The 14553-nt window shown below is 37.8% G+C and overlaps 2 protein-coding genes across 4 annotated transcripts in view; both read right to left on the bottom strand.

The window, feature by feature from the left end:
• Positions 1 to 7494, bottom strand: part of LOC129768662 (uncharacterized) — a 49194-nt gene extending 41700 nt beyond the window's left edge. Inside the window, exon 1 of one of the 3 annotated variants that reach the window (XM_055770442.1) lies at positions 7358 to 7494. The gene's annotated coding sequence lies outside the window, so the exon portion shown is untranslated. The other 2 variants (XM_055770443.1, XM_055770444.1) reach the window with 2 other exon arrangements.
• Positions 7495 to 9166: 1672 nt separating this feature from the next.
• LOC129767021 (uncharacterized) overlaps positions 9167 to 14553 on the bottom strand; it is a 478091-nt gene continuing 472704 nt past the window's right edge. Inside the window, 4 exon segments of the mRNA XM_055767625.1 lie at positions 9167 to 9557; positions 9559 to 10404; positions 10829 to 11882; positions 11944 to 12656. Of these exon segments, the coding sequence (XP_055623600.1) occupies positions 9327 to 9557; positions 9559 to 10404; positions 10829 to 11882; positions 11944 to 12173 (2361 nt within the window). The 5' untranslated portion in view covers positions 12174 to 12656 and the 3' untranslated portion in view covers positions 9167 to 9326.

Below are 14553 nucleotides of genomic sequence, written 5' to 3'. Positions count from 1 at the left end.
CCAAGTACCCGATGAATACGAAATAATATGCTAACCATTGCGATATAATTTTCAGCGAATTGAATTGTTCAACACTTTCGTCACCCCGTCACCCAGATCTGGATGACATTTTTCTTGTTCAAATATATATATAGAACTAGCTAACCCGGCAAACTTTGTCCCGCCCATTTACTTGATTAATTCTCGAGTAATGCAGAAATTTGTGTTTTATTTGTATGGCAGCCACCCCTAAGAGAGGGGGGAGGGATATCTAACCACCATAGAAACATTCATTGCACCCTAAAGTTTCCATATGCCTAATTTGGTTTAATTTGCTTGATTAATTCACGGGTAATGCAAAAATTTGTGTTTCATTTGTACGGCAGCCCCCTCTAAGAGAGGGGGAAGGAGTATCTTAACACCATAGAAACATTTATTGCATCCTAAAACCTCCACATGCCAAATTTGGTTTCATTTGCTTGATTAATTCTCGAGTAATGCAGAAATTTGTGTTTCATTTGTATGGCAGCCCCCCCTTTGAGTGGGGGAAGGACTGTCTAACCATCATAGAAACATTTATTGCACCCTAAAACTTTCACTGGCCAACTTTGGTTTCGTTTGCTTGGTTAATTTCCGAGTAATGCAGAAATTTGTGTTTCATTTGTATGGCAGCCCCCCCTTAGAGAGGGGGGAGGGGTCTCAAAATATCACGAAAACCTTCCCCGGCCCCAAAAACCCCATACCAATTTTCATGTCGATCGGTTCTGTAGTTTCGAAGTCTATAAGAATCAGACAGACAGACAGACATCACTCCATTTTATATATATATATATATATATATATATATATATATATATATATATATATATATATATATATATATATATATATATATATATATAGATAGATAGATAGATATAGATATACAGGAAAATAATAAAATCAAAAACATTGAAATCTGATTTTTATACTATACTTTTTATTAATTTATATTTTGGATGATCTTACAACTCTCCTAATGATATATCATTGTATTGGCATGTATGTTTTGTTGTGAGTTTCAACAAAGGGGAACAAAAAACATTAAAAAAATAACTTGTTAAATCATAGCTCGTGTAAAAATTGTCTACAGTGTTTGTCCTTCATCTAGAAAATTTCTCTACCAGTTAAATGCGGACGCTTTCGACAAGGTCAACATGCTTCCCATGTACAGTCAACTCTCCCTAACTCGATATCCAAAGGGACCATCGAATTAGGGAGATATCGAGATACAGAACATTTTTTCATAATTTTTTTTATGTCATAAATTGTCATATATTGGGGTAAGTGTCCCAATTATGGTATGAATTTGAATTTTTGATTCATTCCCTTAAAGTGAAAAAACACCTTTCTCATACGAAAAAAAATATTTTTTCCAGAATCTCTCGGGAGGTGATAGACTGTTATATTTCACGAAAAAAATCCTACTATGCAAATGTTCTAATTTCAACGAGTTATAGAACTTTTTCTTTGTTTCGGACTCTGTTGGTTCAAACTGACTCTACATTGAAAAATACGCTACATAATCCGATTCTGTTGCTTTCATTTGAAAGATGAGAAAACTTAGTACAGGGTATAGTAGTGGAACATATATATTGGTAATTAAAATAACATTTTGGAAGTAGAAAATTTAATTTTTTGTATTTGTAATTATTAATTTTATCCAAACAATTCATACTAAACTTGATTGTTGCTATCAATTAAATTAAAGCTCTCTAACCCCTCTAAAATTTGTTCTTTGACGCCCAACTTCTATCTCTGTTAATTTCGCTGCAATATCGATATAAACAATTCCTGATGAAAATTCAATCAAAATTTTCAGAAACTGCGATTTTCAACCCACTTTACTTATAAAAGCCACTTAAATTTCATTTTAATGTTGAAAGTTTAATTTTTATTCTTGAAATTATTCATATTTGAATTTAAAAAAAAACTTTTTTTTTAAACTGTATACAATCGAGCCCTAAATTTTACATAATCGAATCATATATAATCGAGTTTGTATATAATCGAGTCCGACCTGCATGAGGAACTAGGTTAACAAAGAAAATATTGATTAATTATGTTATTCAAACTAAATTGTAACGATCACGCAGGAATTGTTCAATCACAAAGAAATGTTCGAATATTTTCACAGGAACGTTTTCAGTTGATTTCAATATTCCGGACATATTTTTCAGGGGTGATCTAACGTTCGAAGAAGTAATTTCGACACAATCATTTGAACCTTCCTGAATATTCTCCATCTTAATAGAACTACTATCTTCAGTGTTTTTCTCAGCTTTTTCAACACTTTCCAGATCACATCTGGCATCAGATCACAGCAAATCACGTTTTGGTCCTTTTTGCACAAATCATTAAAAGACATTGAGCAATCGAACGGTATTGTACTGTCGACATCAGCAAGCTCACGACGCATTAATTATGCCAAAATTGGAAAATTTTTCGTCGAACTGCATGATCCATTCCTCAAAAAGCATTAAGGCCATCCAGACCATGGTGTTGCTCTCGTATATCACTGGTAATGACTTCTTCTTTTTTAGAACATCGTGGGTTTTTACTCTTTTCATTGATCAGCAACGGTAGTTTATTGCTCCCGTCCATGTTGGTTGTGCTTTAAAGATGGGAATTCCCAGTTTCTGGAAAAATTCGCAAGCCATACCCAGATGAATAGAACCTGAGAGAGGTAAATTATTCTCTCTGGTTTGATAAGACAAAAATCCATTGACCACTCCAGCTTTTTGATTCCGACCAACCTTATATGCTTTTGGTCTAGATTCAATTTTCCATTCCGATTCTATTTTTACTTTAGTTTGAATAGTGTTGATACCGTACTTTGTGCAATACTGCAATTATTTGCAGCTTCAGTCCATACCTTTCGACCTGCTCGATGATGCTCAAACGTTGCGCAATGGTTAGCGTTATGATTGTTCGCTTGAAATGATTCTCGTGGATTTCCATACTTGAAAAGAAATTGTTTGATGACACGAACACTCCGTCTTCACTTTCAAGAGCAGTTGAAATCAGAGATAATAACGCACAAAAACCTGTACGCGAAAATCAATCGACTTAGGAAGGTGAAAATCCATGGAAAAATGAATCAAAACACATCGAGTAAGGGAGGCAACGAGTTAGGAAGATATTGAATTATGGAGAGAAGAATGCTTGTAAAATCGAAGGTGCCATGAAATCCATCGAGTTAGGGAAAATATCGAGATACATAACATCGAGTTAGGGAGAGTTGATTGTATATCCCATCTGAATGTACTTTCGCAGATCATGTGTACCCTGCTGTGGAACACACCATACCATACTTATGCGAAAAAACAAATGAAACACAAATTTCTGCATTACTCGAGAGTTAATCAAGCAAATGAAACCAAATTTGGCATGTGAAAGTTTAAGGCTGCAATAAATGTTTCTATGGTGGCTAGACTGTCCACCCCACTCTCTAAGGGGGGGATGCCATAAAAATGAAACACAAATTTCTGCATAACTCGAGAATTAATTAAGCAAATGAAACCAAATTTGGTATGTGGAGATTTTAGGATGCGATAAATGTTTTTACGGTGGTTAGACACTACATGCTCCTCTCTAAGGGTGGGCTGTCATACAAATGAAACACAAATTTCTGCATAACTCGAAAACTAATCAAGCAAATGGAGCCAAATTTGGCATGCGAAGGTTTTACGGGGCACGAAACGTTTCTATGGTGAATACACTCCTCCCCCTCTCTAAGGGGGGCTGCCATGAAAACGAAACACAAACTTCTGCATAACTCGAGAACTAATCAAGCACAATTTGGGATGAGGATATGAGAAATGTTTCTATGATGGTATGACACCCCTCCCTCCTCTGGAATGGAGAGGGGGTCCCATCAATATATTACACATATTTCAACCAAAAATATTCCAACCAAACTTGACAATTGAAAATTTTCGGGAAACTCTAAGGAAAAGGGGAAAATTCGGAAAACTAAATTCCCACGTGTTCTACAATTATATAGTGACAAGTGCTGTTAGTTCAATTGATGTATGAGCTAGCGAATCTTTGTTTGAAACTGGAAATGGATTTTAATGTGACGAAACGCACTCCTATATCTTCTTCTATCTATACCAATAAAAAAGTATCGCCGAATATGTTGATAAGAGCAGAACTCGAGAAAGGAATTGTTCGATTTAAGGCTGTCTTTATTCTATAATATTTTCTGTATAAAACAGTTATTCCATGTAACGGAGAAACGTGTTATTTGCAAGTGGTTGAAAAATCTTGAACGAGAATTGTGTCTGAAAATAATCTGATATTATAATGATGAGTTTTGTTAGAAATACTAGGAATTTTATAGTAAAAGGTAAATTCAACGGGGTCGATTAGAAGATCAATCAATGAACAGTTCTGCGATTGGACCCATGAACTTGCTCATAGCGAGAAAACGCGAATGTTTGAAGGTTCTTCTTCAATGGTACTAACGTTCCTAGAGGAACTTCGCCGTCTCAACGTAGTATTACTTGCGTCATTTTTATTAGTACTTAGTTGAGATTTCTATGCCAAATAACACGCCTTGAATGCATTCTGAGTGGCAAGCTCTAGAATACGCGTGATCAGTGCAATTCGGAGGAAACTTCTTTGAAGAAAAATTCCCCCGACCAGAACGGGAATCGAACCCGAACACCCGGCATGTTAGTTATGACGCTAACCACTCGGCCACGGGAGCACCGAATGTTTGAAGGTATTGATGACAAAAAACAAATGTTGGGCGGGACGAAGTTTGCAGGATCAGCTCGTAACATATATTTAACATGTTGTTTTTCCCGCGCCTACTCCTTACATTTTTACATTACACTTTTTCCAAGCGGTTGTTTCTTTGGCATTTGTTTTCTGGGGCGATTTTTTTTCAGGTCACTGTCACCCCCTGACTTTACCAGCGAAAAGCCATTTTATGCAAATTATCCGATGCCCTTTTAACACACTTGCCATTTCTTACGTTTCGATTTACCAAACAGCTGCGGAAGTCGATTTGCTACCAAAACAAACAGTCCGTGTAAAATTCCGCTAGTAGAATGTAAGTGTTTTGGTCGGAAAATATTTTTAGTGAGCCAAATTCATCTTAGATAACCGTTTAGTAAAGTATTCTGTGAGACAGCTGGAGTTTTTTTTTTGCTTTTCGATTCTCAAAAGTTTTATTTTAAAATTTCAAGCTCATTTTGGGTAAAACCGATACTCGGTTTGTGCTTCACTGATATGAAAATTACGACATTTTTGGTATGATAATACGTCCTCTTGTTTATGTCTTAAAGAAAAAACAAAAAAAACTAGAGAAAGCTAGCTAGATCTCATGGTATCCCTCGATCCGTGACTGGAATAAATTACCGCAGTAAACAAGTGTAACACAAACAATCGCTTAGAAAAAGTGTAGTTGGCTAGAAGAATTGTGGCGCGGAAAAAACATGTGTATAAATGCCCCACATTTTTATTATAATTTATTTTCTCGTTTTCGTTCTTCGAACTTTATTCTGAGATCAGTGTAATGGGGACGAAGTCTTCGTTTAGCGAGGATAAGGAATCGAGGCGGCCCAAGCCTCCAAGATGACGCGATCTGAGTCCCCCGTCGACCCGCCGTAGGAAGCCGCGGTTTTTCGCACGCAAACCTGTGTTCCCGGTTAGTTTAAAACATAGGATACGATCCTTTAGCAATGACCGAGCTTTAGCGAGCGTCGGACGGCATACGTTTATCCGGGGCGTTACGTTTGCCCGATTAATGTTTATTTTGAAATACAATACCGTGCCACAATATTTCTAGCCTACTACACCTTTTCTGAGTGGTTGTTCCGGTTGCAGTCGTTTTCTGCAGCGATTTATTCAGGGAATCCCCTCGATCAACGCTTATCGACCACATCCCCAAATGACAAGAGGTTCCTAAACACAACCTTTGCATCTAAAACCACGAAGCATTAATCACTCTAACGGGAGTGTCTGGTTCGCTTCGAAGTTATAGTTGACTATCTCACGTACTGCAGTACACAAGCAGTCCTTCCTTGCACAGCAAGACAGGCAAATTTTCTAGGAATGAATCATTGATTCATATTTCTCCACAGAAGCACATACAGCTGCTTCGCTCTTTAAACATTCTAAAAGAAATGTTTACAACAATTCTTCTTTGTTTTGAGAGACTTAAGCTTTGAGGTTCATTTGCCTCCAATTTACCACAATTGCGTACTATCATCCTTGTATTGATTCGATCTAACAAGAAATTAACAAAGAATTCCTCATAATCCCCTTCTCCAGACAAAGAAAAAAAAACAACCGCGCATCACAGAGCCCAACACTTCAGTGCTTTCACTATACACAATACAGCTAATCCGCTCCGCATTCCTTTCTTCTACACGAAGGATTGTTTATTTTCTTTTCCTGCGGTTTGCGCTGCTTCCGATGGTACACGGCGGTCAATTACGCTACGTTCGTACGTTCCATCCAACGGTGATGTTTGTATAGGTGCGCTTGCTTCTGCTTTACGCTATCCGTTCGCTCTCAGCCAGAAGGAATGTGGCTAGATTATAATAACGAAAGAATACGTGGAATGCGGCGACAGCGGTGGCGATTCTTCCTCTTCTTCTTTTGTCTGCTCCACATACTTTAGTTTTCGCTCTATCTCACTCGCACTTGCACAACAAAATGAGTATCGAACAAGCATTAGTTCTTGCTCAATATTCTACTCCGCCCATTCCACATTTCGCAGATTCTTCTTGTATACGCGCGTCGCACTTCCAGCATCACTCTTCTCAAGAAAAAACCCCACACGCTTTTTTACCAGGCGATCCTCTCTCCAATCAAAAAACTGAAAGCAAACACAACAGCGACCAGGCAATCGCTGTGGCATTCCATGCCAACCGAATCCGTTTAACGACGACCAGTCAGCCGCGCGTCCGGCTAGGCTTGTGTGCGTGTTGGTGCTGTGTTCGATTGCCCTCCATGTGTCGCTGTGTGTGTGTGCACAACGATATTTATGAGAAAAAAATACAATGAATGGAATGTGCGATTTGCGATTCTCATTGACATTTTCAGCTACGCATATTCTTGAAGAGCACCTTGAAATTTTTTCCATGAATAACTTTTTTCCCGTTTAAACTGGTCACTTGGTATCCCAAACTCGATCTCGAGTCCCCTTTTTCGATTTGCACCTTTCCACCACTGTATAACCGCAGAGTCCACTGAAAGTTCACAGCACCCTCACTTCGCAGAGGAATTTTTACACATTCCCGTGGCCAAAACGAGCAACCACCATCTTCCAACGATTCCCAATAGTTTTCACTAACTTTTACTACTACTTTTCAACACTTACGCTCGATTAGAAAGAAGAATTTTAACGCAAAAAACTCCGGCACAAAACACTGACTGTCTTCCACTTTTCTCTTGGCACATTAGAATGAGCTTGCTGCATTCCTCAACGGTGGCGCTGGCGTCGCCTCCGATGACTGCCGATCGTGCAACGAGTTTGACACAATCGGGAAAGCTTCCTGGGCTGCTGTCAAAAAGCTCTTATAGTATTCCTACAGTCTGCAAAATAATTAGTAAAACAGATTAACTCTGAGATGAATATTTCACCTAAGGTGAAGGTGGAAGCTAGCCATTGTAGTAGTATAGGTAAAACTAGAGTGCCTATAAGAAGAGTGACGCCAATGTCAAAATTGGAACAGCGTTGAGCTGTCAGCGTCATTCCAAACGAACAAATGATCTGTCAAATTCAGCCTGAGAAGAAAAATAAATTGCGAGTATTGTGCTCATTGTGATTTTAAAATAGCAAAATGTTTGTAACTGTTTGTATCCCTTTGCTCGACTACAGTAAGTAGATTCATTATAATTTCAATGTTTTTATGATCGCCAATTATTTTATTGATAATTCCATGGAATAGCGCGAACTAGCGCTTGCCCGAGCAGCTGCGGAAAACTTCTCCAGAAGGGATGAAAGGTAGTTTTGCAAACTACTGCCGAAAAGAGTTTGTCCTGCTGCTAGTCTATTTTGCTCGGAAGCCAGCGAATAAACTACTGCTACTGGGATATGCTGGTGTCTGGTTCCGCTATCCGGGAGTGATTTTATCTGATGCTGGTTCCTTTCGAAGTAAAATCAATATCGAATTGTGAAGACAACTATGGAATAGTCGGAACAGTATCCCAGTGCGTGTGAGGCTGCTAAATCTAAGCAACAATAATGAAATCTGGAATACCTACAAAATAGAGATGGACGAGACCGGGCACCGGAAAGCAAAAGCTTCAGGAAGTGTTTCGGCGTAGTGATGTTGCTGCTGCACCTGGAACTGGGAATCTACATACTGAGTCAGGAAAAATACTTCATTGTGGATTATTCAAACACCAATCTCCAACATCGGTAAGTTCATTCTTCATATTTTTTTTTTCCTCAAGAGTTAACAGTGTTTTCTTTGTTTCATTCATCCATATGCGTGATTTAGTTTTCGCATAAAAAGGAATGAAATCCTGCAGGCACCTACCCATGTCGCTAATTCTATATCTTGGGAACTGGAAGATTTTTTTATGGAGTGAAACAGATGTAAATGTAGATTGTACTGCGAGAATACACATGCATTGTTGCATATTTTATACTACGAGACTATTGACCACAGTAGCTGCCCAAAAGACATTCTTTCCGTATGATATGTCCCTTGACCTGTGGAAAGCGATCTGCGGTTGATATTTGAGGAAAGGTGGATTGCGATATCCGGTTTGTCGTGTTGCCGAACAATTCCATTCTAGCTCTGATAGTTTTATTTAGGTGTCGTCTATGGGCATTCTGCAGTATAGAATACAATTAGGTACAATACAATATTATGACCAGAATCATGATAAGGGCTGTCCATATACCACGTAGACAGATATAGAGAGACATGAGGTAAGCAAAATAATGTAAACGGTTCATATAAATTTTCCAAAATTTATATGGGTATTTTTTTCACGGAGGTGTAGGGAGGTTGTCGAAATCCTTCGAAAAGATACCAAGGTGTATGGACAGCCCCAAAAATGGAGGTTAAGTGCATTAATTGATGGCCAAGCTCTTGTATTCCTTTAAAAGTATTAAATACATCCTATTACATACTTTAATACATTTCATATTAGAGTAAATGATGTATTTTGACCAATCTGCATGTGTTTAAAAAAATAAAAAAGAATCTGTTCGTTATCCATAAATTAAACTTTCGGTTTTACAGGAATGGCAAAAATGAAATGAATGAACAAGAGTTGGATTATACTGTACTATTTATTGTTTTCTGGAACATCTAACCTGTCGATCAATAGAGTTACATTGCCATCGATCTACTATCGTACTTATTCTTATGAATTTTCTATGGCTGATGAATTTTCAACCGGAAATACAAGAACCGCCTTATTAGTTTCTTTTTTAAATCATGACATTCATTGAAATGTGTAGCTGGAATGTTTGCGAGTTGCGCTTCAATTACATCAAACACGGTATCGTTTTCCATATTTTTCAACTCGCTTCTGAATACAATTTCCAGTTTCAAAAAAAAAGATAAAGGTTGGTTCATTCACGTATACCAATGCTTGACCTGTGAAATCTTTAGTAATGGTTAGTTTTGTGTAATCCGAGATAAATGGTTCAGTGGCTAAGCATTTTTCAACACTATGTTGACAAACTGCGCCATGCTTTGCCACTTTATAAACGACCATTCCAGCAAGGTGATAGACCACATTCTTCTCATTGTCGTTAATTTCCTTCAATGCTGCCTGCGTGTCTATCTTAGTCAGTTCGTTTATATCAGGTACTTTCCGCTCCTCAATGGCTTTTTTCTCCTTCAATTGCTTCACGTTAGAGGGAAAGTTCAAAAGCCAATCTGTGTCGTCTGTCTCATAAGATGACCCGGAAACCACTGTCAAATACTGTGAAATGGTTAATGATTTTAGGAAGCATTTGAATTGCAAGGCGGTAGGTTTCTTCTGTCGTATTCGAATTAGAGAAAAGATATTCTCGACACAATCTTGAGTAAATCTCGCTGTAAATAGGAAGCTGTACCCTTTCACGTTCAAGAACATGTCTTGCAACCTGAGTATGGCATTCGTTGCTAGAATTATGGATGCCTGCCATGGTTTCCAATACCGTTTATGTCCTACCTCCACAGCGTAAATGAATTTTTTGAAACAAATATAGAACTGCAGCGTCTCCTTATACTTTTGCGAATTTTCTAAAATATAAATAAAAAAAAAATGAGTTAATCTAAAACATACGAAGAGTCTAAGAAAATGTAATTTCGTCCTCAGATATAGTTTATAGATATAGCCTTGGAAACTAGTAAAAATTAGTATGCAGAGGTTTTTGGGACAGGGAAGATTCTTGTGATGGTTTGTGACCGGGGAGAACTAATCCAGCAAATTGAACCAAATCTGGTATGTGGGGGTTTTAGAAGGCAAGAAATTTTTCTATGCTGGTATCAGACTCCCAAATGAAACAAATTTCTGCATAACTCTAGAACTAATCAAGCAAATTGAACCAAATTTGGCATGTGGGGGTTTTAGGAGGCAGGAAATTCTTCTATGGTGGTTTCGAAACAAATTACGTATTTTGTGGATGACCCCTAGCCAAATTATTCTCTATATTAACTGAATCATTAAGAGTACTACAGAATCTTTGCTCACCTTTGCTCAAAGCCATTTTCATCGATCTATTTTTCGAGAGTTGAAACCATTGTGATAGTGTTTCTATGAAATATGCGGTTGGTAGAACTTCAGGTCGGTTTGCAGCATGGCTGTAGAATCGAAGTGCGGCCGAAACATTACGGTTTACAATTTTTTCAGAATTGATGACCTTCATCACATCAAAGTTGTTCCTTTTCTTTTCGAATTCTACATCCTCCGGTTTTAGATTATGGGCGACTTTAAGCAAGTTTTGCTGTTCGTAGTGTACGAGATCGTGAAGGTGTTGAATATTGACTTCATTCGAACAGAACCCATTAGATGCCACCACATCCGGTGGTAGCCACAGCACTTCATTTTTAATCCATCCTTGAACAGCCGACTTGAAAACGTGGACTACGTCTGGAATGATTTCCAGTTTCCTCGACGATACTGTTGGGTGCTCGATAGCCTCACTATTGAGCACTACATGTTTGTGGAATTTCAAACCCAGAGCGTTCCACAACTTTTTATTCTTTGGACCGCAGTCTGAGGTGAGAAAATGCACCTTACATCCAAATGACTCCACTTCCTGAATAATTTTGATCTCGTTCAGATCATTATCCGGGATACTGTTGCCCGTGAAGTGATAACCGACGGTTTGCTTCCACCTGGCTCTTACTCCCACCAAAACAAACACAAGCGCATGAGTTGCCAGTCCAGATTGACCAGGGATGGTTATGTCACCATAGAACTGACTGGTAGACACACAAAAGCTCTTCGCTTCTTCGATGGACATCTCATCAAAAATGAGCCCACAGTCGAGATCTTCTGGAGGCATTGTACTGACTTTCAGCTTCAAAAGCTCCAATACATCGTCCAAAATTCCTGGGTTGAAAGACAAATCTTCCACCTTTCGTTGCAACGTGCGTTCGGATGGAAGAGGATATTTACTCCGCTGGTGCTCGTAACCCTTCGTTCCGCACACGAATTTTGTCTTAAGGCTTTCTGTCACAGTCTCATTACTCCACTGCCCTGGTCGTTTTTTCTGGTACAAAAGCATGTCGACTTGATCGGAGTTAAATGTCCTTTTGAGAGCGTTTAGAGCCAGATCAGTAGTTTTCGCTTGTTGTGTAATCAAGTGCTCCTTTTGGTTGACAACTTTTTCGAGACCATGGCAGCGCTTCTTTAATTCGACTACTTCCCGGTTTACATTGTTCAAGTAACTGAAATGTTTTATTTACGAATCATAAGTCCAAATGAAACCCATTATGTACAAACTTTTACCTCTCATATTTCCTCTTTGTGCCAGCACAAACAGCTTGGTGTTCGTCATACGGGGAGCAGTTTACTGGAATCATATTTTCGAAGGACACCTCTGTGTTAACTGCCGAACCAGGTTCCTCAATGGTACTGCTCGCATTCGATACGTCCGCGGTCAGGTCATCTTCTCCGAGAGTAAAGTCGGCGATCTGTGGAACGCAATCGTACACTGGGACTGCCGTACGTCGCCGCATAATTTTTCCTTGGCCGGAAGCAAAATATACATCCTCTTGCAGAAAGTGAAACTGTTTTTCGCAAATATTTAGTTAGCTTCTTATGCTTCAACGATTTTTACTTACGCTGCACACTCGACAACTAGCTGTAATTTCGAAATGATCTGGGAATCCACAGAACTTTTTCCATGCAACTTGCAGGTCTTCATCCGCTGGAAATCGAAAGAACCCGATGTTCTTGAATCCCGGTGTTGTTTTATTTGTGCAATATTTAGCAAAACACTTCATTGTTTCGAACAAATTCTTATGCTTTCTCACTAAAACTAAACGCAATAAACCACTAAAGCGACAATCAAAGTACAACAAAAAGTAAACAAAAGCATCATTTCGCAAGAGCCACTTGAAGGCTTAAACTGAACCAGTGCTACCAGCTGTAAATTTCATTGTTGCCAAAGACATTTATTTTGTTCGGGATAGAATGTCGTCACTCTCCTTATAGGCACTCTAGGTAAAACCCAGGTGTATGACACGATTATCGCTATCCCACTCTATCTACCGTCACCGCCTATCTCACTATCCCTCTGCTGTAAAAGTTCATCATCGACATCACGATATGTCAGATGGTGGTAAATTGGTAACTCGCGATGACGTCGACGTCTGGTGGCGACTTCAAGTTAGAGCCATTATTTGGGTCCCAAAATCGTTAGTGTAATCTCTACCAGATTAGAAGACACGGAGCCGGTTTTCAAATTTTCAAATTTGAATGAAAGTTTTCACATTATGTTATTTAATTATTAGAAACACGTATTTCTGACTTTCATTCATCCATATGGTCATACAATTCCAACATTGTTGCTGATTTTTTTCTCTATAATATAAAGTTATCTTCATAAACAATTTTCTTATGAGACTTTTTCCCCACCTGCAAACAAAAATGTTTTTAATTTAAACAGAATACTAATTCGATATGGAACAGCTAATTTTCATTCATAATTTTAATTTTGAAAACGTTCACTCCGACTGAAAATCATCTGTTCTTTGACGCTCCCCTAAACTAGTAAACGAAGCTCACTGCCGTCAACGCGGATCGCTGTTTTGAAGAAAACAAATACTTCTGACGTGTGAGATGTTGGCACCAAAAACATGGCGAGTGCCATACGGCTCGTAAAACCACATATAAAAATGGGGCTTAACCAAACGATTCATTCGAATAATTGTCTTTCAGTATTCGATTAATCGAGCGAATATTTATTTCTTGTAATCAAAATAAACAGACACTTATAATAAAAAAGATTATGATGTCATAGTTTTAAAAGTTACATAATTTTAAAATAAACATGGTGCAGAATAAGGGTTTTTGAATGAAATGGTATTTCAGTATATTAATTAATTTACCATTTCATGATTTTGTGTGGACGATTGAAATAAGAGCACATCAAGAAAATTATGCACAATATTTTTATTACACGTACATATAATTTATTTTGTTCAAAACCACTGTTCTTTAAATGTTGTTGAAATAGCAGATTTGTTTGAAAATTTCTGCTTGGTATTCTATAAAGTATATTTATAGAATCATTGCTCACTAGTATGATATATTTCCCTTGGCACTCTCAATTTGAATACTACTGCTTCAGTACGGGAGCTTAGAGCCTTTTAGTCATGCAGACGCTGAATTATAACTCCTAGTCTTCTCCACCACCATGATTTTTGTGTTTCAACCGTAAATAATTTAGCATATTCAATGAATTCCGACAAAACACCATAACGGTTAAACAAATTTTCACTCTATTATGTTTCCCGAATACTGTGATACTTATTCGATGTATTCATATTTTAGTTTATCATTATTCGATACAAAATTACACGATTAAAATTACAGATATTCGATTATTTGAATTAATCGTACGATTAACCGACATCTCTAGTCACAATCGCCTCTGATGTGGTACTTAGTGGTGCCTCAGTCTGTCAAATTAGAGGTATTCTCTGTATTAACACACAGTTTGTGACAGCGCCAAATAATCAATCGTATAAATTTGTACGTGCCAAGTCTTACAAGAAATCCGAATAAATCATAATCGCATATAATATCAATCAAAGTATGCATCGTGTATATTGAAATCGCATAAAATGTAAAAACTCGATTTTATATACCATTAACAAATTAAGTCGCAATTCGGTATTCCACTCCCAACACAAGTCAAACAAAAATTATGATTTCTACAAACATAAATACTCATATATAAAAATGGCGATTCGTGAGGCTATAATAAACATTTAACGAAAATATTTTGCGCCATTTGTTTTTTTTCTATGTCTGTAATAAATCGTATATGAGTATGGCAAAAGTCGTATTTGGTGCATTGACAATTCACGAATATATTCATATTAGATCGCA

Source organism: Toxorhynchites rutilus, chromosome 2, assembly GCF_029784135.1.
Source record: "Toxorhynchites rutilus septentrionalis strain SRP chromosome 2, ASM2978413v1, whole genome shotgun sequence".
Classification (NCBI taxonomy): Eukaryota; Metazoa; Arthropoda; class Insecta; order Diptera; family Culicidae; genus Toxorhynchites; species Toxorhynchites rutilus.
This window is presented reverse-complemented; position numbering and strand designations above follow the sequence as displayed.